The following is a 26,547-nucleotide window of genomic DNA, read 5'->3' on the forward strand; positions in this document are numbered from 1 at the left end:
CCGTAGGCCAATCAAGTTCTCGCTTCTCACATTATATGTAGTATAACGGACAGCAGTGTCTCGTTTAGGCGCGCGAGGAATTTCAAACGTGCGGGGAGGGGGAAGGAGCGGGGCTTATAAAGAGGAGGGGGCGGGGTCGGATGAAAGTGAACCGCATATTTTATTGGAGGCGGCGTGGCGGCTCGTTGCCGGATGCCAAAGGCGCTTGACCCGTAGACTTTGGAGGAAGGAGGAAGCTCTGTGGCTTAAACACAAAAACAGAATTGAGCCCAGAGAAGTTTTTTCGGAAAGTCCCTTCCCGCTCAATGGGCTGTTCCTATTGGCGAAGGCGAACCCCGCCCCTTTTCTGAAAAGCAAGGTGAGAGAAGTTTCGGCTGCTGGGTGGGGCGGGTTGGCGGGAGCGGGAAATCGTCTTCCGCACCAAAACAATCACCTTCCCCATCATTGCCAGCGTGTCAGGCTGGAGGGCGTGAGGCTGGGGTTGGGGTGGTGGTGGTTGGAATCTTGAATCAGGCACGCGTAGTCTTGCAAAAGTAAAAAAAAGAATAATAATCCAAATCCTGTGCAATTTGAAAGGACTTTGAAATGAAGAATTCTGTGACGGAGTTAACATTGTGGGTTATCGTTTGAGATTTGCAACGTTTAGAGCAGGGGTCTCTAACCTTGGCAACTTTAAGCCTGGCGGACTTCAACTCCCAGAATTCCCCAGCCAGCAAAGCTGGCTGGGGAATTCTGGGAGTTGAAGTCCGCCAGGCTTAAAGTGCCACGGTTGGAGACCCCTGGTTTAAGTTTTGTTCAAAAACCTCTTTCAAGCCGTCTTGTGGTTTGCGTTCCAATGAAATTCGAGGACGGTGTGCACCTTTTAAAACCAGCGAGTGAATTCCGCTAGGTGAACGCCCACAGTGGAAAAGGGATCTTGGGAGTTTTCACCACTGGAAGCTTTCAAGAAGAGACTTAGACTGCCACCTTTCAGAAATGGTGTAGGGTCACCTGCTTGCGTGGGGGAGGGGTTGGACTAGATGACCTACAAGGTCCCTTCCAACTCTGTTATTCTGGAGTCATCTAGTCCAACCCCCCCCCTCCCCCCCTTATTGTAGGAATCTGCACTCCAGCGGCCTGGGACAGTGAATGCTTCTCTCAGTTCCGTTGTAGGGAATGTGAGGCTGCATTCTTCAGGATCATATAATGGGGCAACCATTGTTGTTTGTTCAAATTTACTAAGCCTTCATTATTTTAACAACTATGGCTTATCACATGTTTTTGGTGAAATGGGTATATTCAAGGTTCAAGCAGAAGGTACGTGATGCCTCCTGGGGAGGCTATTCTGGCTTCAGCTTTTTTTTTTTTTTTTGGTATGTGTTTGATGAAACACTATTATACTGAGTTCGCCAGTTACTGCCCTGTTCCAATTGTTCTGCTACTATTATGGTCTGTTTGCTTCAGATATTCAGTTCTTCACTACAGTAGGTTTCCCTACATAGCAAATGTTGGTTATGTTAGCTCAGATTATTTTCATCCCCAAGCACACACCCCCACTGTCCATAATTAGCTTTTGGGAAAAGTTTAGGTTGACATCATGCTAGCTAGGAATTATCGTGGGGAATATTTTCACATCTGAGACCATTTCCTGACATTTTAATTGCTATAATCTGCAGTTCTACCACCTCTAAATGATAGGCCTTTGCCTATTTAACACACTGCTGCACTTAGTCTGCATATACAATACATTTTTGTTCTTTTTCCGGTGGACGGACTGGAAAAGGAAGTGATACCCGTTCGTCTCTGAAAGCAGAAATCTTTTTTTAGACATTCTAAATGAAGCAATACTGTAACATGTTTCCCTATGGCTAGTCCTTAGCTAACAGTTTGGCAACACAGTTGCTCTTCCTGAGGCCATGAATTGTAGAAGATTTTGGCCTTCCCCTCCTTTAATAAGGAGCTCCTCATCCATTTCTAAGATGGCAGAAAACTTTTAACAAGCTTCTTGTTCCCAGTGACAATTTCTTAGGCTTCTTCAGGAGATGCTGAAACTAGAAGCAGGATTAGGTAAGTGGGTTTTGTTGTTAAGAAAAACTAACGAAGTTGTTCCCAAAGAATTGCAGCAATTGCTATCTATCACAGGCAAGCTGTGTTTACAGGTACTTTCAATTTATGACCACAATTGGGACCAGAATTTTCTTTTGTGATGCAAGGTGGCTCTTAACTGAGTCATGAGTTTTTGCTACAGTTATTAAATGAATCACTGCAATTAAGAGAATTAAATAATTATTACGCAAATCCATCTTTCACTATTGACTTTGCTTGTTGGAAGCCAGCTGAGAAGGTTGCAAATTTGAGTATGTGATCTTGGGAATACTGTGCTGGGGGTGTGTGTGCTAACAACTGTCATAAGTGTGATGACTGATTGTAACTCACTGTTTTCAGTGCCATTGTAATTTTGAACAGTCACTAAACAAATATTTGTAAGTCAAGGACAATCTGTATAGTGAAATCAAGGTTCAGATTCTTGCACCTTTTTTTCTACAGTGCAGCCAACCTGAAAATTTTCTTTGGGGGGACTGGAGAAGCAGTTTATACCTGCTGCTTGTTGTGGTAGGGGAATAATCTTTGGTCAAAAATGTTTATTTTAGAACTAATTTTTACACAATTCTGTTGTGTCTGATTTGACTTGCTCCTTATTGGTGTCTAGATTTTGCATGTCCAGAGAACGTTAAACAAAGTTATTGGTTATATCTCAGCTTTTATTGTCCTCACATGGTATATACATCACTGGCTGGTAGTAAACATTCTCAAATTAGGACAGGAATTGAGTTTGTAAGGAAGATACTTTGATAGATAGTTACCGGACTATGGACAGCTGTTGAGTGCAAAAGTGCCAGCCACAATGCCTGGAACTTTCTGTAGGAGAAAAAAGCATGGCAGCAGAAAAGATGCTGGGCATGATCTTATCATGTTGGATGCAAGCAGAGATTCTCTGTTCCAGAGCCTTTATCTCTGGGTCTTGGCACACTTATCACTTGCTTCAGTTCCTATCCCTGCATAATTTAGTTTCATTGATATTCTTGGAGCTAATTGGTTTTTCCTAATCTGCTTGCTTTTTCAACTTGGTTGATGTCCTATGTATATTTATCCTTTTGCCCTAGATACCATAAGTTAAGAGTTGCATTCCTAGACAGAAAAACAAACTAATGGACTGATCCCCTTTTCCATCTGGTAGTGTGTTTGCAATTCATTTATTCAACTTAGGCTAATTCTTTATTATGTCTTATTTATGCAATTCTTTGGATTTATACAGCTTAGTTGCTGCTACTATTCCCCACCCCCCCCCAGTGTAGATATGGTTATTTCCCATAAAACAATATTTGGAGGGAAAGCCCTAGCTTGACTTTCACTGCTATTAAGGGAATCTGGCTTTCCCATTGACTTTGCTTGCCAGAAGCCAGCTGGAAAGGTTACAAATGGTGATCATACAACCCCAAGACAATTCAAATATCATAAATATACGCCAGTTGCCAAGTGCGTGAATTTTGATCATGTGACCATGGGGATGTTACAATGGTCATAAGCGTGAAAACTGGTTGTAAGTCACTTTGTTCAGTGCTGTTGTAACTTCAAACAGTCACTAAATGATTTTAAGTTGAGGACTACTTGTAATTGCACAACTTTAGTAATTATCTGTTAATAGTAATTATCTGTTAACATTCATCTTTGTTTTAAATAAAATAAAAGGATTACAATAAGACTAAAAATAATAAAACAAACACAGAGTACTCTTAAGAGGAAAATGAATATATATTTCTATCTCTATATGATGCATTGTAAAAAAAAACTAACTGAAAACAGAAAAGAAACAAAACATTAATGTTACGAGACTAGTAAAGAAACTTGTGCAGATTAGAAAAAGTAAGTCAGTGAACATGACATTTCTCTTTCAAGGAAGTAGGTATGTTTTCCTTTAATCCTTGCAGCAGGCTTGTGAGAGAGGTTAGCTTGAGTGGGTATGATCAAACCAAAATTACCTAGAAATATTTGAACTTGGCTATGTAGTCTTAATGTGAAATGCATCCATTAAAGCAATGACTTTTATAGATTTTAAATCTCATCAAGCACATTAAGAAATGAATAACTGCATTTGTGCCCATTTCTGCTTTTGTGCCTGCAGTTTTAACTTTGCTGAGGAAGAGGAGAAGTTTTGTGTGACTGCTGCAGGGCTAGTAGAAAAAGTTTTCTTTGCTAACGTAAGAAAAAAAAAATCTGAAATCCAAAATAACGTTCATGGAATATTTGACTTTCGGCAGTTAAGAATTTGTGAGTAGTCAGCTGAGACAACATACTGACTTAAAATTACCTACCCAAAAGGTCTACATTCAGATGAGTTGATTTGCCGACAGTGGTATCTGTTCATTCTGTTCAGAAGCATAAGTTCAAAGTTTGCATATTTACACATTTTCCATGTATACAGATAGATTATGGATGCTGGTGCCATGTCTTTAATTCCTTCTTTATTTGATGATTCTTCACTTTTCAATGCATTGAATTGGAAGTTGCACTAGTTAGATCACAGTGTGTTCCATAAATCAGGTTTCTAAGATACAGTTTTATAAAACTTTAAAATAATCGGCTCTTAACATCCTGAAAGTTCAAATGACAAGCATTGTACTATAGTTAGTATTGTTGTCTAGTTGTCGTGTCTTAGGATGCTCCACGGAATAGGAGTGCTCAGGGAAACATTCTCAATGAGGATGCAATATCTTATTTTTCCAGAAGTCCTTCAGGGATAGAAGCAGTGTAGGATACATGTTAACTTTCATTACGTATTATTTAAGAGTAATCTTGTCTGTCATTTTTAATCTGGCTTCTTTTTGCCATTAATTCTTTACATTTGAAAGTCCTGGAGGAAGAGGATTTATGCTAGCATAAGTTAAAGTTCATGCTGTATTTATCTCAGATGTAGGTGTAGCCATGAGCACCACTTGGCCTAGCAGCTACTGCTGTATTATTATTTTTTTAAAAAATATTCCATTTGATATCATATATGCCGCCCATCTCACAGAAACATGACTCGGCTGCATACAATAAAACCATTAAAGAAAGTAGCTACAAAAAAAAACCCACTACAATTAAAACTTTATTATAAAAAGGAAGGGATAGGGAGAGCATTACTGTAGTTGTTATACATGATATAACCACCTTATTAAATCCGTATTCTTATAAGACTCCCAAGCCTATTGACATAGCAAGTTTTAAGGGACTTCTGGAAATATGAAGGATGGGGCCAGTTTCACCTGTTGAAGCCTGCTGTGCTACACTCAGATCCTTACACCTTCTTAGGTACCTCAGTATGAAAATCCTATAAAAACTTTATACAGATAGTCCTTGGCTAATGACTACTTGTTCAGTGACTTTTCGAAGGTTATGATGGTTCTGAACAAATGGTTCTTATAATCAATCCTTGAAGTTCCAGACATCCCAGCACCCTCTTGGTCATGTGATTGTGATCTGGTGCTGAGCAACTGGCTCCCACAACTGTCCCAGTGACTTGCAATCACATGATCATCATGTGCAACCTTTCCAGTTGGCATCTTACAAGCAGTCAGTGGTGAAGCTGGCTGGGAAGGTCATAAGTCACTCTGGTATGTCTCCCCTACCCAGCAGTAGATACTCTCAGTCCATCTGCTATCATGCTATACCTCGCCAGCCATCCTCCCTGACCTAGCAGCAGCCACTTCTGCCATGCCTTACCAATCATCTGTACATCTGGGCGGGAACTACTTTCCAGTCCACAGGCTTGCTTGTGAACCACCTGGGACTTGCAACTTCCTGCTGTCTTTCCATTGACTCTGCTTATGGGAAGCCAGTAGGAAGTTGCAAGATTCATTTAATGATCCACGATCCTTACTTAATGGCAACAGGGACTGCCAGATTGCCCTCACTAAGTAATATGGTCACATAGTGATTCACTTTATGACAGTGTTACTTAGGGATAGAAATTCTGATCCTAATTACCCTCATTAAACAAGGATCAGCTATATATAATGTATTTAGAAATTGTATAACTGGTTGATATGACGTTTAATGCCTTGTTCTCAAATGTGATATTAACTGCTGTGCTTCCCAGAATAATGACTGCCTGGCTACATGCACAAATAGGTTCCTTTGTTACTTGTATCTTTTTAAAAGTCTCTAAATCATGCCAGCCATTTCTTTATCTTGATGTGCTTGATATGTAATAAGTCAGGCCTTCTACTCTTTGTTAGACAAATTTATTCAGATACATATTCATGTTTTATAGGATTTATAAGGACTGGTAGCCAAGGACTCCACTTAACATTTATTGAAATAGCCAAGTACTTAAAAATGGGAGGCTTACATCATACAGTGGATAAGAATGGATGAAGGACTAAATAGGACTATTTTTGGACTTATGGATTTCCCCCCAACTATTGCACTCTTATTGTTCACAAATCATGGTAATAATGGTTCTTACCACTGCACTGCAAGTTGCCCTCCTTGGGCTATATAATAAGTGAATTAATCTTACATGGAAAACTGGTTACTTAGCTCTAAGGATGACTAGGTTAGAACTATAAACACTGTAAATATGGTTTGGGCTGTATATATCATACGCTTGAAATTAAAGGATCTAACTTGTATTCATTATTTCCAATCTCCTACCCTACCTCATTTTCATTTATCATTACATATAGCATGTCAGAAACTCTCATGGACCAGGATTCTACAAAGCTGCAAGCAGAGGTGGAGCGACTAGCAGCTGAGCTGCAGGAGGCAATCCAAGAGAATGTCCAGGCAGCTCAGTATGGGCTAGCTGTGCTGGACGAGAATGAGGAGCTCAAGCAGCGCTATGGAGATCTGGAAGGTCAATTGGAGGTCCTACGGGTAGAATTGGCCTGCATGAAGGAAGTACGCATACCTATACCTATATACTTGCTGAACAATTTCCCTGCTCTGCCTTGAACTTTTAATATGACCTAGGCTGGGCAATGAGGATGCTGTTTCTTAGAATGTCTTCCATCTTCTTTTTTGCCTTAGGCTTTGGCAGAATCTCATAGCAGCCATAAAAGAGCAGCAGCTGATGGGGAGAACCGGGAAGAGTCTCTACTCAGGGAATCGGCTTCTAAAGAAGCCCATCTGACTCAAACCATTGAGGAGCTCCAAAATGAAGTGAAATTCCTGAAATCCCAACTTGACAATACAGGGGCGGAAAATGAACGGCTCAGCGTAGCTTTGCGAGATTTAAGGAAGGTAATTTGGGCAAGGCCTGATTAAGGAGGGATATGCTTAGAAGCCTCAGAGTAAAGTAAATTATATAAAGTAAGTGCATTCATATTAAGCAAATGACTACGTTCTGATACTCTTGGCCAAGAAGAAAGAAATTGAAATATGAACACAAGATTGAAAGTATTATAGCTGAGGATCTCATTACTGCACAGCTGGTTCAGTTTTTATTTATCTTGAAATTTGACCAGTTACTGTCCCTGTGCTTTAGAATTTCTGCTGCCATCAGACTTAAAGCGGGAGAACAGTGTGGGGAAAATAATCCAAGCATTTAAATTTTCACTTGAGAGATCCTCTGAAGAACAGAAAAAAAAATGTAACAATTTTCCTACAGAAAACACCTCAGGGAGAAGACCATGTTACTTTAGTCTCATATTGCAAGAATTTGACATATATTTTATCCATACAATTGTATTGTAGTTTCCATTTGCCTGACTCAAAGTGGGTGGGTGATGATTCTGGAGGTATTTCTGGCTGTTTTTCTGTCCTGGAGCTGGAGTTAATTCTGGGTCCAGTGCTGCATTTCTGAGACACTCAAAAGGTCTGTGTAGCCACAAGTTGGAAACACACATTTGACTTTCTGTTGGGAAACTAATATTCATGTGACTACTTAATTCTTTCTTTGAGAGTTAATGCAGCAATAACTGTATTCTGTGAACCGTGTGTGTGTGTGTGTGTGTGTGTGTGTGACTTTTCCAATCATGTTAGCATATACTCCTTCCCTTCTATTCCCTTCCTTAGGGAATAATGCTTTGTGCCCCTTTTCAGAGACCAAGTATCCTACTGTATTTGCCACTTGTACCCCTTTCTTTTGCATGCTTCTCTTGTAAAAAACAAGACTTCCCAGTGGTAGGTTATGTATAACTAGGTCCAGTTTAGAATATTGGATCTCAACTTCTAAGGGTAACATTCAGAATTTATTTTTAGGGGAAGCTTTCTATTCTACTTAAATGAATAGCAGTGTTGTTGGTTTGAGCTCCAGGCTTGGTGATTTGGTTGCAAATGTTTTGTCCCCATTTAAGGAGACATCTTCAGGGCAGTTTGGATTGTGCTTGTCTGGGGGAGCTTTAAATACCTTTTGGAGTCCTGGTCTGATTTTGGGTTGTATGATTGGCTGGCTGTGGTTGCTGAGTCCTTAGTTTTAAGTACCGTCTGTGTGATATAAATTAGTATTGGTGTTGTTGTTCGGATGTCTTCTGATGATGTCATGGTCTGGTTTTGCGTTGATCAGCTGTGAGTGATGTGGTCAGATTCCTTGTGATCTAAAGTTATAATTTTGTTTGCGGCATAGCTGTTCGCTGTCTTTAAATGCTGCCTTCGGGTTCGTGGTTGATGTTGTTCTTTCATTCCAAGTGGTTGATAGATTAGATTGATGTCAATGTGTCTGTTTATTAATTTATTGGTAGAAAACCAGGCTTCCGGGAATTCCCTTTCTCTCCTTGACTTTGCCTGGGTTACAACTGTGGTCCAGTTAGATTGAATTTATGTTGATTGTGAGGATGAAACATTTGCAACCGAATCACCAAGCTTGGAGCTCAGACCAACAACATAACTACCAACCCGAGCTACTAATATTCCAATGAATAGCAATAGCACTTAGACTTATATACCCCTTCATAGTGCTTTTCAGCCCTCTCTAAGCAGCTTACAGAGTCAGCCTATTGCCCCCAACAGTCTGGGTCCCCATTTTACTCACCTCAAAAGGATGGAAGGCTGAGTCAACCTTGAACCACTCAGGATCGAACTCCTGGAGAGAGCACTAACAGCCCTGCAGTACTGCATTCCAACCACTGTGTCACCACGGCTCCTGTAAACATAATGGGCGGCCTTACATTGCTTTTGGTGTTAGTTTTGTTTTTGTTTTAGGAAAGGAATGGCTTTACCATACCCTTCTCATAATTCCTTTCCAGGAGTGCCAGACTCTGGAGACTGAAAAAAATCAATTGCGTGAGGAGATGAAACAAGCTAAGTCACGGGAACTTCGCCAGTTGCAGGATTGTGGAGAGCTTGAGGAAGAAAATATCTCCTTGCAGAAACAGATCTCCATCCTACGGGGAAATCAGGTATAGCGATGTCCACAATGTGGGAACCTAGCATTAACCTCATCTGTATGTATGTAACTTCCATTATATCTATTTCGGACTTGATCTACTGTTGATTTGATATGAAACAGGTTATTCAGCGCTTAACTCCTATATTCTAAAGACGCTATTCAGATGTCTACAACTGTGTGCTAGGTATGCAATTTCATTAGCAATATTATCCTTGTCCTGATCTAACATATAATTGGAGAGAGAGAGAGTGGACTCAGACATTTTTCTGTGCATGAAGAATATCTGCCTGTTTGCATGCAAGATGGGATTCGGAAGAAATTAATACAGGGAGAGGGTTGAGTGGAAATTAATACCAGATCCTTTTGCAGAAGTAAGGGCCTGTTGAATTCAAGAACTTAACTGGTCACTTCACTTCCGGCTCTTCTAGCTTTCATCCTCACTGCATAGTTTACCTGTTGTTGCCTGGTCCTCCATTAGTAGAAAGTGCCTCAGCTAGTTCTTTACTTGAATGGTGTATAAGACATGGAGAAGGTGTAAATCAATCTTCTCCAGACTCTGCTATCCAGGTGTGTGGGGGAACTACAATTCCTACATGCCATGGTGGTTAGAAATTTTAGGAGTTGTAATCCCTATACATTTAGTGAATAATTGTATATTAGTGGGTGGGGGATAAATTTCCCTTTTCTTTAAGAGTGTTGGTGGTTTTGGAAGATTTATTCTCTACTGCAGCATTTGCCTGGTGGAATCTTCTCCCTCTAGGAAAAGTAAGATTAGATCCATCCCTCTCCATATTCTGCAAGTTCCAAAAATCTTCACTATGTTATCAGGACTGGGGCCTGAAGGGATCAGAGAGATTTTGCAATGGCTCCCTTTACTGCAGTTAATATAATCTTCTCTTTTCTTTGCTTTCCTGTAGTTACTTTTAACTGTGATTTTTAATGTGTTTATTGTTTTTTTAATTATTGTATTTTTCGGTGTAAGACGCACTCCGCCCCCCCACGCCAAAAGTAGGTGGAAATGTCTGTCCACTTATACAGTGAATGTTGCTAAAGTCCCGCCCACCCGCTGACCCCCACCCTTCAGCCTCTGCCTCCCAGCAATTTGCCTCCTTGCAGCAAACAGCAAACAGCCTGGTCAGCTTCAGCACAGCCTGATTAGTACAAGCAGCTGATTGTTGGTTGGATCAGCCTCCTGACGATCAGGTGTTTCAGGCTGCAGGGATCGCCTATTTCTGCCTCTGCGTGCCCCATTTTCGGCCTCTGCATCCCGTTTTCGGCCTCCATGTGCTCCATTTTTGGCCTGTTCCGATCCCCGCCACTTGGAATGGGCCAAAAATGGGGGGGCATGGAGGCAGCAATAGGCAATGGTGATCCCTGCAGCCTGAAACAGCTGATCATTGGAAGGACCGCTTGTGCTAATCAGGCTGTGCTGAAGCTGACCAGGCTGTTTGCTGTTTACTTCAAGGAGGCAAATTCCTGGGAGGCAGGGGCAGATTTTTTTTTTCATGCTTTCCTCCCCAAAAGCTAGGTGTATCTTATATTTTGGAGCGTCATATAGTCCAAAAAATACAGTAAGTGGTGTGTGCTGTGTAGAGTGACTTTCATGTGAAATGGATAGCTATACAAATGTGATAAATAAAATCCCTTTTTGTCTAATGCAGTTAGGTTCTAAATGGCAAATTCTAGATATATACACTTCAGCTTCCACAATTCCCAGTAATGTTCATGCTGGCTGGGGAATTTTGGGAGCTGCTCCACATATCGGGAAGATGTCATGACAGAAATTTGGCTTAAGAGGTGTTGGTGTAGTTGGATATGAAAGACAGGCTGTTAACAAAAATTCTGAAGAATGCTTCTTAACTGCAAAGGATCAAAGCTCTTGAAAGTTTCTATGTATATGAAGACAAGGTGTTAAAATTAGGAATTAAGAAATCAATATTTTCAGAAAGTATTCTGAAAATCTAAATTCTCCCTCATTAAAAACTGCAAATAGATGCAGCTTAAGCAGACTAGTTCATTCTTCCCCATCTTGTTTTCTGATCTTTTCTTCAGTTAATGTTTACCTGCTTCCATTCCTTGTTCATTTGTGTTACTTGTATCTAGCTTTATGATACAGTAACTTAAACTACCCATAATCTTTCTCTATATGGAGTTTTTCAACAATACAGAAATCCCTACAATGTGTATCAACATTGTAGACAATTGAAGACAATTTAAAACAATTATATTTTTAGAAAATAGACTGTTTTTTCCTTATATAGGTCATAGAATAAATATTTTCAAGACCCAAACAGATCCATTAATGCACTTTTATTAAGGTTTTTAAAATGTAACACCTTTCTCATCCACATTCCATGTTAAACTTTGACTAGTATAAGGTCATTGAGTTGAAATACTTTGTTCTGCTACTAATAGGTCAGGCAATGAATTCCTTGAGAAAGCAAATTATACAAGAGGTATTGCTACCAAATGTTTGACATTTTTAAAATGGAATAAGGACTTAGTAGCAGATTTTAAGAACAGTGTTATTGGTCCAGAAAAAAGGCATAGATGATATATTTATTAAATTTATATGCTGCCCAACTTACTATCAAGAGTGACCTAATCTAATTGATCTAATCATGATCTGAATGATGGAATGAAAAGAGATATAGACTTTAAAGTGTGAAGTGGAATGCAGTTGCAGTGCCAGTACTAAGTCCCTGTTTCATCCTAAGGTGGAATTTGAGAGTGTCAAGCGTGCCCTAAGGTGCCATGAGGAAGAGCTCATGTTGGCTGGTTCCCAGCTACAAGAACTGGGCCGTCTTCGGGATTTGGCCGAACAGCAACTTCAGGAGGCCCTTGAAACTGTCCAGGCTGAGCGTGAGCAGAAGCAGGAACTGCGGCGGGAGCTAGCTGTCTATGCTGGGGGCCGTCATGATTCTCTGAACAGCTTGCAGACCAACCTGGAGGAACTGAGCCACAGCCACACCACAGAGTGTGAGGAGCAAGACAGTGGTTTCGCCAGTGGTAGCAATGTAGGGGGCCTGACATCCACATCTCACAGCTTCCAGCCTGCACCTGGTCTTGTCACAGACCTCTTCAGTGAACTTAACTTGGCGGAGATTCACAAGCTACAGCAGCAACTCCAACAGGTAAGAAAATGGTTAGGGGTGGGGAACAGGGAATTTGGACTTGACAGAGTAATGATTTGCAACACTGATTGCATCCTTATTGAAGAGACAAGTGATCAGTTTTGTTTTAATTGCCAAGGAGTTACTGATGACCAACAGTGTTCATTCAGATATACCATTTCAGATGAATTAAAAACAAAGGTGAATGGTCAGTATATGTGTAGAATAAATTAGGATAGTATAGAGAAAATTCTAGCCAAACTGTTCTGAGACCTGGCAGATTTGAATGTCAAGGCTTTTTCATTGTGATGTGATTTCTCAAAACACCCTGATATCCCAAAGCGCATCCCAATAAAATAAAACTCTCTAGTATAGGCATGGAGTTTCTAGAAATACACATAACTGTTATCTGATTATGTGTCCTTTAATGAAGGGTTGAGATGTTGGGAAAAACACATCTTTCCTACAGGACTGTTGCTTCTGCAAATGAATTTTTTGGTTTTTGATCTCCCTGGTTGCAGCCCTGAAGATTAACTACAGCATCTGATATCACTTAGAATTACAGGTAGTCCTCAACTTATGACCATTTGTTCAAAGTTATGAAAGTGCTGAATAAATGGACTTATTATTTGTGCCTGAGATTATGGCCATTGTAGCACGTGATCAAAATTTAGGTGCTTGGCAGCCCATCTGCACTTAAAATTACATCTCCCATCTATGGCCTTCTGACTATCTTGCACACCGCCTTGAAGGATGGCAAACAACTGTAGAACGACACAGCTCTGGAGCTGCTTGCCATGACTTGTGAAGCCTTGGCTGCTGCTGCCCTCCATACAAGCAAGCATCCATTCACCTACCTGCCTTCTCTCCCAGTTCCTCACAACCTTTCACCTTTTGTGACCAGCCACTGAAGCAGAAGCGCCTTGCTGCCTTTGCTATCTCCATTGTGGAATCTGCAGTTGCCATACTACCCTGGGCCCTCCTGCTTCTCTGTTGAATGCTTTCCATATGTAGCTCCCCAACCGGCCCCAGGAATGCATCACCAAGCCACAGTGTCCATAAAGCGCCATGAAGCACCAGCAAGCATTTATTTGTCCAGCTGCCTTTTCTCCCAGTTCCCTGAACTGACCTTTTGCTTTTGCACCGAGCTGCCGAAGCAGAACCACCTTGCTGCCTTTGTTCTCTTTTTTTAGACCCAGCTTCTCCAGTGAATCTACACGTGACTCCCTGAGCCTTCAAAGTCTGTCTTTGGAAGGACAGCACAGCATTCCAAAGACTATAGTATCTCAGGAAATGAACCAATGCTGGCTAGAGTGGGCTGGTGCAGGCTGAGGCAGTTGGGGCTTCATGGAGCCTGGCAAGCAACCCCACATGGCAGGATGCATGGCAGCCAAAGGGCAGAGATGTCAGGGGGGATAAGCAGGTGGGAGGAATTAGACGTAGTCCCTTATCTTAATGAGGCTCAGAGCTTGTGGGCGGGGGGGGCAGACCTAGTCTGGAATGGCTGGGATTGGGGTTGGTTCTCACTAAATGACCAACAATTGGAAGTGGCTGGATTGCCATTTGAAGTCAGAACAGCCATGTGACATCTCATTTTATGATTGCATTGACTTTACAACAGCAACCGTGCTTCCAACTGTGGTATAAGTTGAGGACTATCCCTACAGGCAAAGAATGCAGACGCTAATGTGCAATTAGTGGGTTGTAATGAGACTAAAACAAGTCCTGTAATGTTAATTCTAACCCTAACATGTCACAGAACTCCTGTGGAAAGATTGAAGGAGCCAATAGAAGAGCTAATAAAAGAGACATTTAAAACATTTTAATCAGAGATTTAAAGGTGAAAATTACTCTTTGGTACCACGAATTGGCACTCAGTACAAAAAGTATTTCTGGTTGTGAGCTTTTCAGATGTTAGTAGTTACCTTTTCCTGGACTATGTAATGTCATTTTTTAGATTCAGGAGCATCACTATCAACTGTAGAACTACAGGTACCTACTTTGTTTAGTTCATATTTGCCTGATTGGGCTTCTTGACTACATTGTGCCAAACGTTCTGCTTGTGAAACAGGTTCTTGAAAGATGGTTTTATACTTCCTCCTCTGCTGAGTATATTTCTCCCCATTTAATATTATACCTAGTTTAGCAAAGAACACTGCCAGGGAGCTCATTTCCAGCTCACTATGGCATCCCTATCTTTGTCTTTGAGTGAAAGTTCATCCTTGGTGGCATATCAAGGTATGAAGCTCAGCACTTTTCTGTCTGAGTTAAGCACTGGCTCTGGGAAACCCAGATGGAAATTTGGCAGGATTGTTAAGGAGATGAGAGAACCTCTCCTTTCCATCTCAAGATGCGCCAATACTTAAAGACAGAAGAAAACAGCCTTGGTCTCAGAAAAATCAAGGCAGCATTTGGTAATCTGTGTTCTAATTTATTTATCACATTTATAGAAAACATCCTCCCAACAAAGTAAGCCTGAAGTTCAGAGCCTTTCCCTGTTCCTGTTCCAACCTGCTAAGGGGCTTGATGTCAATCTTATTTTAAATTTTGGGGCTCAGCATTAGAAAGGGCCTAGTGATATTCCAAACAAACAAAAAATTTTGAGCAAATTTGAGCGAATCTAGAATTCAGAATATGGATAGATTGCCTCTCCCCTCTACAGTCATATATTGCATTAAGGCAAGATGTGGTTTGTTTTGTGCTTTCTTAATGTGTTGCATGAAACCAATTATGGTAGTTTGTTAAACCAGGGTTCATGGTCTGCTGTGATGAATCTAGCCAGTGTTTCTTATTGAATAAATTATCTTTAACACATAATGTACTTATATTTAACACATAGTGTAATATGCAAACCCAATTAACATCTTACCATAGGATATTCTGTCCTATCTTTTCTTTGTTCCCATAGGTAGAAAAAGAAAAGGCTTCACTGGCTTCAGATCTCCAAGATCTCAAGAAACAGCTGACCAGGACTAAGGAGATCTTGGCCCAACAGCAGTTGTGCAACAGCCGTCAAGTAGATCAGCTTCCAGCCCCAGAGGCTAAGCCTAGTTCTGATAACGATGGGGATAGCCTGTCACCCAATAATAGGGAATGCTACCGTGAGGAATTGGACAGGGCCCAGCTGGCAATCCGGCAGGAGAGAGAGGCAGCTGCCCACTTAGAAGCTGAGTTGAGAATTACTAGACGGATTTCCAGAGAGTGTCAGTCACGGCTGGCTGAGACTCAGGAGGAACTCCTTATTTTTTCTGAGGAGATGGCAGCTCTCTACCATCACATCTGTGCCTGCTACAACATAACCCCTCACCGTGTAGTATTGGACTATTACAGGGAGGGCCGTGGTGTTCAAAGTGTGCGCAGGAGGCAGTCCTCCAGAAAACATATGTTCACAGAAATAGAGACAACTAGCAGTGGAGACAGATCACCAGCCAGTAGCCGTGGCTCCCCGTGCAGTTTGGAGCCTCTTTATGTCACTAATCTGACAGAGATCTTGAGGGAACAGCTGGGGCATCTGGAGGTGGCACTGTCCGTTGCCCATCAGCAAAGCCCAATGGGGCACAGAGCTGAACTGGAACGAGATAAAGAAGTTCTGGTAGAAGAGGTACTGAAACTGAAGTCCATGTTGAGCACAAAGCGTGAACAGGTTGCTACACTGCGCACAGTGCTTAAGGCCAACAAGCAGGTAAGTGCAGGAAGTCCTAGTTACAGTACAGATCTACTGTGAGCTAGTAGAGAATGGCAAGTGGTCCTGACAGTCAGGTTTGGGAGCATCCACTCCCATGCTCTTTAACATGTATGTAGCCACTGGGAGATGTCATCTGACAGACAGGTATGGCACTGAAGATACCCAGCTTTACATAATGTAGGTTATAGGCCAGAGATTGACAAATGTTTTCTGTAAAGGGCAGGATCCCATTCCTTTTCCACCTGTGTAGGTATAGTTGGCAATTCTACAGACTAAAGACTGCACTAGCCATCGGACAGCCTTGATATATGAAGGAGGCTGCTGAACCACATTGGCTGAGGCCCTTAGCTAGCAGGCCATATAAAAACAGGCAGCAGTTTGGATTTGGCTCATGAGCCATAGTTTGACTATCCTTGCTCTAGGTCAGGGCTGTCAAACTCCTGGCCCACGGGCTGGATGCATCACACACTAGCCACGCTCACATCTTGTTTAGCGCAGGGGGAAAAAATCCTGATACATCACGTGACGACGCTATGATGATGTGAGCTTGATAGCCCTGCTCTAGGTCATCCCTTCATCCCCATCACTAAGCATACAGGTAGTCCTCAGTTTATGACCATTTGTCTAATAACCACTCAGTTATGACAGCACTGAAAAAAGTGGCTTACAATTGGTTCTCACATGACCCTTGCACTGTCACCACAATCAAAATTTGGGTGCTTGGCAACCTATATGTATTACAACAGTTCCAGGTTCCAGAATTATGTGCAAATCATTTTTGCAATCTTTCCAAGAGCTTCCAACAAGCAAAGTCAGTTGGGGAATCCAAGTTTGCTTAATGTGATCTGGTTAACAATTGCAGCAAAAGTCATAAAATTGGCCACAATTTACTTAACTTAATTTAGCAGAGAAAGTTCTGGTCCCAATTGTGGTCATAAGTCGAGGACTACCTATAATTCACCTGTTGTGGAAAGAGTAAAACCAGTATCAGAAATAGCTCCCAGAACCTCTGCAAGCAGTTTAATAAGTTCCATGGTCTGTGATATTGAAAACTGCTGAAAGGTCCAGAAGGCTGAGAGAAACACATTACCCCCATCCAGTCCCAATATAAAGAATCCAGGAGAGCAACCAATACTGTTTCCATCCTATACCTGGGCTTAAACTAAAAAGGTTACAGATAATTTAATGTTTCTTGGGTGCTACATAACTGATCCACTACCACCATCTAAGCAACTTTCCCTTTTTGAAGGTTGGCCAAAAAAATGTAAGACCATTGGATCCAAGACTGGCCTTTTCAAAGAAGATACACCACAGCCTCTTTCAATTCCTCTAACAAGGAATTGACGGTCTCCTAGACCTAGATCAGGGGTCTCAAACTCACGGCCCGCGGGCCAATTGCGGCCCGCAGGACGATATCCTGTGGCCCCCACCGTGATATGAAAGTATAATATTAGTGCGGCCCACAGGGGGAATTGACCTCTGAAGGAAGTCCTGCCTGCCGTTCCTCGTCGTGGCTTCTTCTCCACCCTGAACTTTAACAAGTCCAAATACAGGTCCAGACTTACGGATGATCATCTTCAAGCCATACTGAGGGTGCCTCCTCTCAAGCCATACTGAGGGTGCCTCCTCTCAAGTGCCTCCTCTCAAGCCAAATGTGGCTCAGATATGTGAGAGGAAGCGTTGTCAAGTCTCTGGCAGCAAGGAGTAAGCTGGAGAAGCCATGTTCTGAGGAACTGTTCATGATCTTCATTCAATGTTCCATTCATGTGTTCAGGACAGTTCATGTATTGGAGAAATCATTAACTGTTGATGACATTTGAGGATATTTTTTTAACAACGTTTTTTGTGGAATCCCTTATGCGGCCCAGCCTCACCCAGACTCTGCCTCCAGCGGTCCCCAGGTAAATTGAGTTTGAGACCCCTGACCTAGATAGTCACACTTCAGAATCAGGATCCAAGCTACAAGTGGCAAAGTACTGTAGATACTTTCTGTCCATTTCTCAGATATAAGCCAAAAATGATCCCAGATGATTCAGCAAGTCAGAGTATTGGTCACCAATGAAGATTGCCCGTGAGGAATCAAGGGTTTGGTGAATATAAGTGATTGTTTTCCACAAAACATTATATAAATTGGTCACAGTGGTCAAGCAGAACATGATATTGATTTGTCCAAAGAGGGATGTGTAACTTTAAGCAAGGCAGGCAGGTGGTAGGCTACAAATGGAATATGAGAGCAGTGAGAAAGCTTAGCCTCCAATGTAGGCCCAAACAGGAGCACATACCCATGCTCAGATTCACTTTTCATCTTTTTCTACTGGTGCTCTGGGCATCGCTTCTAGCTTTTCCTTTCCCTAAGAGCCTCCATGAACCATGGCACCAAACAAGATCAAACTCCAGGGAAAGACTGCTCAAATGTCTTCAAACAATCATCTTGCCTCTTGTTCCCAAACTGCCTTCCAAGGAGCTGGGAAAAACCTCTGGAAACAATTGGATCCATTGGGCAACTGTGATAAATCATATAATAACCCCCCCTGCTATATGGAGGTCTAGATCAGGGCATGATCAGAGCATGGCAATAGGGTAATGGGAATCACATCTCCAGATTCCATGACATCTAGTTAGAAACAAACATGAGGTTCAAGGTGTGATCATCTAATGTGTCAAGCCAGGAATGTGTTATCATCTTGTGAATTCTTATGTGTTGTGTTGCTCCAGTTTAATATTGTACATTAGCTGTCTTTGAATTTTAATTATTTTTGTATTGCAGATGTTTTTTCTTAATGGATGTTTTATATATTTTTTGTATTGTGGTGATATAGAAATTTAATAAAGAAAAACAGAAAAAAGCTAGGTCCTTATCTTTCATTATGTTATGACTTTTAAAAGGTTTTGATACAGACCTTCCCTGATATTTTATGAAACAAATTTAAACAAAAAAATAATATAACTCCTCTGAAAGGGCTAAATAAGGATCAAATGGAAGTCATCAGAAAATCAAAAGGAAGGGAATTAAGTAGGTTTCTTCAGGAAAGTCACAATAAAGCTACATCCATGGCAATAGGACGTAGGATACTAGTTACGGTTCTGGGCCTTCAAATATTGATGCCATAAAAAGCATGTCAGTCTGCCCAGACCTTAAGAAAACATGTTCCTTAGCTTCCATCAGTTGCACCAATACAATTTGGATGGTAGTCATGATAATTGAAATGGTGTAGAGTCTCCTGCTTGGGCAGGGGATTGGACTACATTACCTACAAGATCCCTTCCAACTCTGATTATCTGTTATCTTTTAATTGTATCTCTCCTTTTTTTTTTTATTTGGAAGCTCTGCTGCCTCTCCCAATATCTCCTCCCATCCTCCTGTGCTTGCTGAGTCCTTCTCTTGCATTTTACTGTTGAAATTCATGAGGCCATCCCGCTTTCAAACATACTAGGTTGTATCTGGAGTACAGACATGTGTTTTCCTGCCTAACTTTAAAGCCAGCAAAAGCCAGAATGAATGCTTCCAAGGAGTTGTTAACAGACTGAACTTCCCAGGAAAACTTCAGCAATGATACACCCCATGGTTGGAGTGGCATTTGTAGGGTGATCTAGAAGATTTTGGGAAGCATTCAGCTTCTAGGTTTCCTATAAATGATGCAAATGAAGGAGGAGGATATTTGTGTATCATGTGAATGTGTGCAACCTTTCTTTGCAGACAGCAGAGGCAGCCCTCTCAAATCTCAAAGGACAGTTCGAAGGTGAAAAGGTGCTGGTGTCAGAGACCATGATCAAGTTGCGTCACGAGCTCAAGGTCTTGAAGGAGGATGCTGCTACTTTCTCTTCCCTGCGTGCCATGTTTGCTAGCAGGTTAGAAGCAGGGTCTGCTCAGTGAGACAAGAAATGAGCCTGTTTTGGAGTAAAGAATCAAATAGGATTGGGTTAGTTCTTCCATAGCTACCACTGTTCTGTAACCTAGTGCAAGGATAGGGTGACTGCGAGCTACACGGAACAGCCAGTAGCTTTGCTGGATTTTGTTCTTTATTGACTATGGAAAAACTCAGCACTGAATTTTGATGGTAAACTGCTATGAAAGAATCTAGTTACTGAATACAGGTTTAGGATAAAAGTTGAGAAACAAAAATATGGTAGCATATGTCCAAAACTAGTGATGAATTTTATATGAAGTTAATTTCAGAAATATTTTGGAAATGATTCATTTTTCTTAAGTTGTATCTTTTTATCTTTTCCAAATATTTTATATAATACTACAGTGAGATTAGCATTTTAAATATTGAAATATTTATTTATTTTTGCAACATATTTATTTAACATCAATGTGCATTTCTTTTTGGCTCTAGTATGTTTTACCCAAGGTTTTTCTGGCTATGCCTGTGCAATCCTTGGTATAGTATAAAAGACTACCAAAAGCAACAAGGGCCATTTAAGCCTTTAAAATGGTGCAGCAAGAAGGACCTAGTTATATACTTTAAAAATGCCCAAGATACTGAGACATGAAAACATAACATTACATAATCTGTTATGAGGAGTGGCCAACTTTTTAGCAGCCTTATCTTGAAAACCATGTTCTAACTCTCTGGCTTCTGAAACTATTGAGCATGAAATTTTTAAATATGCCTTTAAGCTACATCTTTTCTCCCTTGATATAAGACCATCTGAGATGTATTTCAAATGAGGTTCCATGCTGTTTCTGGCACTTGAAGGATATAAGCCTTGCAAAGCAGTTTGTGGAATTGTTTTTCAACATATACCTGAACCTATTGCCGTCATTTTCTGTCCCCAGGTGTGATCAGTATGTAAGCCAGCTGGATGAAATGCAACGGCAACTGGAAGCTGCAGAGGATGAAAAGAAGACTCTAAACTCCTTGTTGCGCATGGCGATCCAGCAGAAGCTGGCACTCACACATCGACTGGAGGCTCTTGAAAAACCAGTGGAAGAGTTGCGGGGCAATAGGAGGATACTCAGAGCAGCCAAGAGTAGTGCGGTAAGAATAAAAGGGACAATTGAGAGATGACAGAGGAAAAATTACCCAATTCTTAAGTTTGCTATAGTTTTAACTCTATTCACCTAGCTGTAATGGAGAGCGTTCCACAGACCTACATACTCATCTCTTTTGTTCTTGAATGTAGTATGTAGGTCTGGTGCCTGCTATAGGTAATGTTTGTGTAGAGTTGAGCTGAGCCTACACTGTACTCATATCAAATCTAATTTACAGATGTGCTTCTAAGCACATTTTCTGTTCGTTACTTATATGCATATCAACTGACTTAAATGCATAAATTTCAATGGACTGTAGCAATCACATTATTTTGCAGAAATAGGAGTTACGGGTAAATGATAAAAATTATGACCCTGGGAGGAGCAGATGCAAATTGTGATTATAGATGAAGCTGCTCAGCAAAGCACAACCACTCTTTTGTCTGCATGCTTGTGCATTTTTGAAATGCTACTTATTTTTTTACAAAATATTTCTCAAAAGCAAAAGATGACGTTTTCAACAAATAAAAGGCACACAGTTGGGATTTATAAGAATCAGGGGCAGTCAAGTAGTCATAACTATAAGTGTACCATAAGTATAGTGACCATATTTTCTTGGAAAAAATAAAGGACAAATCTGAAAAAAGTCAAATCTGAGAGGTTCATAAAGATTTTTAAAAAGTGTGTATTTTTTTAAAAAAGGGAACTAAATTATATTTTTAGTTTACAAATACAAAGATATAAACAAAAATCTAAAAAAGAAAAATTAAGTTCAAAAAAAGGAAAAGAAAATAGATATAGAAAGAAAAGATGTAAAGATGAAAGAAAAGATGTAAAGAAGTACAAGTACAAGCCAGTAACTTATTCTGTTACAACAAAGGATCTTTTCTTCCCATATCTTATCTCTTATCAATAAACAAATTATTAAAGCCTAATAATTTGATCCTGGTCAGCAAAAGTCCATTAAGAGTTATCAAAAACAATTGCATGTATGTTTTAACTTTGTATATCCCTTTTAATTATTAAGATACTTGCTGTTTTGTAAATCTAGTATAACATTTTGTTCCATGTCATTCTGGAAACCGTTATTTTTATGTCCACATTTGAGCAGCTTCGATATCAGTTTTGTCCAGTGAGATTTATTCCTCTCCTATAGCCTCTTTAAGTTCCATTTTTAAAGTAGCAGACAATCTTGAAAGAAACATCTGTATGCATTGTTCCCACACATATTTGAAATCTTTCCCAGTTATATTTTGTCCCATTTTATATTAATGTGCCCCTTATTCTTTAATTATGTTTAGTTCTTTCTGCATCCCTCTAGAGTCCAACCTTCAAAATCCCTCTTTTTTTTCTCTAATTTACAACATTTCCCCACAAGAAGGTTCTTATAATTAATTTAAAAAGTATTGTTCATTATTTATTAAATTTATTACATTTTTATGCCACCAATGTCCCCCGACTCTGAATGGCTTACAGATCATAAAAAATAAATAGAAGGGTAATTACCGTATTTGCCGCGCATAAGACGACTGGGCGTATAAGACGCACCCTCAACATTTCCACTCAAAATATAGAGTTTGTTATATACTCGCCGTATAAGACTACCCCCTCTTCCACACACCTTCCACTTTTGCACTTTTTTTTTTTTACACGCACTTTTTCTGCTTTGGACAATTTTTGAAATGAGCTAATCCAATTTTGAACCAAGAATATGCAAATAGCTATGGAGTTTAGAAATGAGTTTTAAAAATATTTTTCATTGCTTACCATTAAGCTGTAAAATATGTTGTAAATAAAATGAGAACACAGGAAACGTTCTCTTCTCAATACAGCTGATCTCTCTCTCTCTCTCTCTCTCTCTCTCTCTCTCTCTCTCTCTCTCTCACACACACACACACACACACACACACACACACACACACACACACCAAAACCGGACACTGAAAAAGGCTGCCAAGGAACAGTATATTCAATGCCTCTCTTTAATCAAGAAACAAGGAATTCCTTAGAATCTTTTTTTCCCCAAGGGCCCTCTCTTTAAAAAAAATGGAGGTAACACTTTCATTCAAAAAGTCTTCCAGTATCTGGAGTCGCTCAGACATATTGAAGTGAGGCAGGAGAGTAAGTGAAATTTGAAATGATCCAGCTACCGCCTTTCTTCCCCTCCCGCTCCGAAGGCCATTATCTCCACGTCAAAACGAACGGCAGGAGGCAAAGAAGCCAAACACGCTAAAAAGGATCTCTTTATTTTCCTACACAAGGTCACACACCTACTTTTCTGCATTCAAAGGACAACCTCTCCTCACCACCACCACACACACACACACACCCCAATACCCGCAAACAATGTTCTGGGCATTAATCACCATTGCTACATTAACCTGGTAAATTTATACCCTGCCTCCCAGTGTTGCTTTGACGGCAGGATTTCACACAGCGGGCGCCGTCGCTTCTCTTCTCCGCTCTCCCACCGTCGCACATGTTGGAAGCACCGCAAACCTGATAACCCACCCGGGGCTCCCATCCTTAACCTACAGCCGCCCGCATGCAAAAACCTGCCGATGCAAAAAAAAAAGAAAAAGAAAAGTACGCCGCATGTGAGGATCTTGAATCCTCTCCTCCCTACACCGCTAAGGAAGGAAGAGGGGGAAAGGTTACAAGAGCGCGTGGCACAGTGACACCCGCCACACACACACACACACACACACACACACCGCCCAGCCTCCTCCCGGCTGCAACTCAAGCTCGAAGTGGGAGTCGGAGCCTCCCGGCGTATAAGACGACCCCCACTTGGAGGCATGTTTTTCAGGGCAAAAAGTCATCTTATACGCCGGCAAATACAGTAAGATAATAAAAATATGCAAATTAAAATTTTATAACTATATAAATGTTTCATATCTAATCTTTATAAAATTCAAAACAACCCACTAATAGGATTTAAATATCTAAAATCAAACCGTATATATAAATTTATTTTTAAAAGACAGTTCAGTTTCCGTATTTTTTTCACATGAATGTGAAAGAGTATGCATTAAGTGGTAAGTTAAATGACCCAAATAAAGGACAAAAGTGAATTTTTGAAAAATGAATTTAAAGGATAGTATTCTGAAAGATAGGATTGTCCTTTATAATAAAGGGTGTATGGTCACTGTAACCATAAGCAAAGCTCAGTAAAACTGCTAAATCGGGAGTAGAGATTTAGGGATTCCATGTGCTGCTATCATATGTTCAGATCAAGTCTTCATTACTGAATGAAGTTCACAAGGCACTTGGTTTCTTTTTATCAGTGGGCCTCTTAGAGGATGAACATGCAGTCTAATTAAGATGTACCTGTAATTTCACAATATAACACTTCCACTATCAGCATATTTTTTTGTTATCATTAGGATATTGATTAGCTGAGAAGTTCTTATGTCATGGAGTTCATGACAATGCCCACGAGAGCCAAATTTGTATTGCTATCACAGGTTGGAGGACTGGAATGTTACAGATAAAAATGTTTCTTAAAACTAAAACTGCATGCACAGATAAAACCTTAACTGCATGTTTAAGAATTGGTCACATGGCCATAAGCAAACCTCCATATCTAACCTCCTTAATATGGGGTTCTAATCTTGGCCAATTTAAATGTTAAATAAATGTCAAGCAATATGGTAACTAAATCCATGCCATGATCAGCATAAAAATGTTGTAGAAAATTGATGAGATTTTATGGATCTTTCTGATCTTTTTTTCTTCTCCCCAATTCTTTTCCTTTTCCTTTCAGAGGTGAAATTAATGGGATTCAGTACAGGATTTCTCGGTTATTCAGATGGTCTGTGACTACACGACTCCCAATTCTCTTGAGTAACCAAAAACACTCAGTACCTGCAACCACACAAGAAGGAAACTGGATTAAGGAGAGAGCCTCCAGCCCGAACATGCATCTTTATTCCCCCAACCCCTCCTTTTCCTTACTGCCTTAAGAATTCCCAAAGATATACTTTATCTCTAAACATTTCTCTGGAACTGTTTTGTAAAGCACCTGTAATGCCTTTTAAAAAGCTTTGTTCAAATAACAGTGATGTTAAAACCTTGAATAAGTCTACACACTTAAGAGCTAATTGGCTGAAAGAAATTGTGCACGGATTGCCTTTTTCACTACCCCATACTTCCATTTTTCCCCCTCATTGACCCACCATTTATTCTGCTTATCTGTTTGCCACAGGTTTTACAGTTAGTTTGAAACAGGTGTGCAAATAATGGATCAATGCACATGTAACAATGAGATGTGTTGTCAGATGAAGAGATACCTGGAAGCAATTTTGCAGCTTGGAGCTAGGCAAACCCCTGGTTTCCCTTAAATAAATGATATTCCTGGTTTCTAATCTCTTTTTGACTACAATCCAGGAAATAAATCTGTACTTTAAAACTTTGCATAACATAAAGAACATCAAAATGCTTTGTAATTCTAAATAGACATATGATTTAACATGCCAAAAATGATTATCCTTCTTTACAGTTGCCCTGTAATTCTGTCCCAAGATAGTCTGAAGCCTTTTGCAGAGTCCTATCACTTGATCTTTGACATTATTGTACCTTTTCATCATTTGTTAATTCTATTCTTGATATATTTCCATTGTTCCAAAAATACCTACCCATCTATGATAGTTTTAGAATGTGTTTTCTCTCCCTCCCATTTTTTACTGACATCATGTATTTAAAAGGGAAGCGTGTTACTGAAATCAATGGGGGTCTCTATTTGCTGAAATATTTTTTCTTATTTTTTCTGATCACAATGAAGCAGAAATAGTTATTTATTTTTGCAATCTCTGAATATCAGAAAATGTCTCAGTAATATTGTTCAGTTGGGAAAGTAATATAGAATGGTCAATCTCTAGCTTCCTGGGCAGTTTTCTCTGTGCTAGGAAGAAGATGCATATAATTACCCCTTCCCCCTTTGGCCTAGATGCAATTGTTTTTGAAAGCTATTTTAAAGATATTGTGCCAGGCACTGGGAGAAAGGCAGAGAAAGATATTTGAGGCTTTAATTATAATATTGCCAGACAGAACAGTATTGTGCATGGTTGGCTGGTGCCCCCTTCTGGTGCAAGTTGATCAGTTGGGTAGTATAATATACCGTACTTATTTAAAGATGGGGTTTTGATTGATCCCTTCTTGACTATATACTTGATACCAAACATTGGATTTATTGTTAAGTAATATTGTATGAAATTTTCCTTCCCCTCTTAGTTGAATGATATCTGTGGGAATTAGATAAAAGGGGGCTAAGAAATAAGAAAAAAAATTACCATGCCCTTGGATTAAAAAATATTGAATGTTAATATATAAAACTTCTTTTGTGTTTCTCAATAGAAGGTCACTGTAGAATAGTATTCCTTCATCCCTCAATATGCAATAATAAAAATATGTATTTTTAAAA

The 26,547-nt window shown here is 40.2% G+C and overlaps 1 protein-coding gene across 2 annotated transcripts; it reads left to right on the plus strand.

Annotated features, from left to right (window-relative positions):
• Window positions 1–28: 28 nt before the first annotated feature.
• On the plus strand, window positions 29–26,547 carry LOC113417685 (protein bicaudal D homolog 2-like). 2 transcript variants are annotated; one of them, XM_026676180.2, is made up of 9 exons: window positions 29–358; window positions 6,708–6,921; window positions 7,051–7,263; window positions 9,207–9,359; window positions 12,067–12,483; window positions 15,371–16,144; window positions 19,845–19,996; window positions 20,931–21,132; window positions 24,892–26,547. In XM_026676180.2, the coding sequence occupies exons 2-9, from the start codon at window positions 6,709–6,711 to the stop codon at window positions 24,895–24,897; spliced, it is 2,130 nt and encodes a 709-aa protein (XP_026531965.2). In that variant the 5' UTR covers window positions 29–358; window position 6,708; the 3' UTR covers window positions 24,898–26,547. The 2 variants fall into 2 exon arrangements, with proteins under 2 accessions (XP_026531965.2, XP_087813013.1); XM_087956887.1 differs by lacking the exon at window positions 29–358 and adding an exon at window positions 1,805–2,046.

This window comes from Notechis scutatus, chromosome 2, assembly GCF_049901735.1.
Source record: "Notechis scutatus isolate UNSWTSFEM ecotype Mainland chromosome 2, rNotScu1.2, whole genome shotgun sequence".
NCBI lineage: Eukaryota > Metazoa > Chordata > Lepidosauria > Squamata > Elapidae > Notechis > Notechis scutatus.

Excerpts from the sequence above, each read along its gene's own strand:
- LOC113417685 (XM_026676180.2), top strand. The coding sequence starts at position 6,709 with ATGTCAGAAACTCTCATGGACCAGGATTCTACAAAGCTGCAAGCAGAG. Across the intron at positions 7,264-9,206 it reads CTTTGCGAGATTTAAGGAAG|GAGTGCCAGACTCTGGAGAC; the intron begins GTAATTTGGGCA and ends ATTCCTTTCCAG. Across the intron at positions 9,360-12,066 it reads CCATCCTACGGGGAAATCAG|GTGGAATTTGAGAGTGTCAA; the intron begins GTATAGCGATGT and ends TTTCATCCTAAG.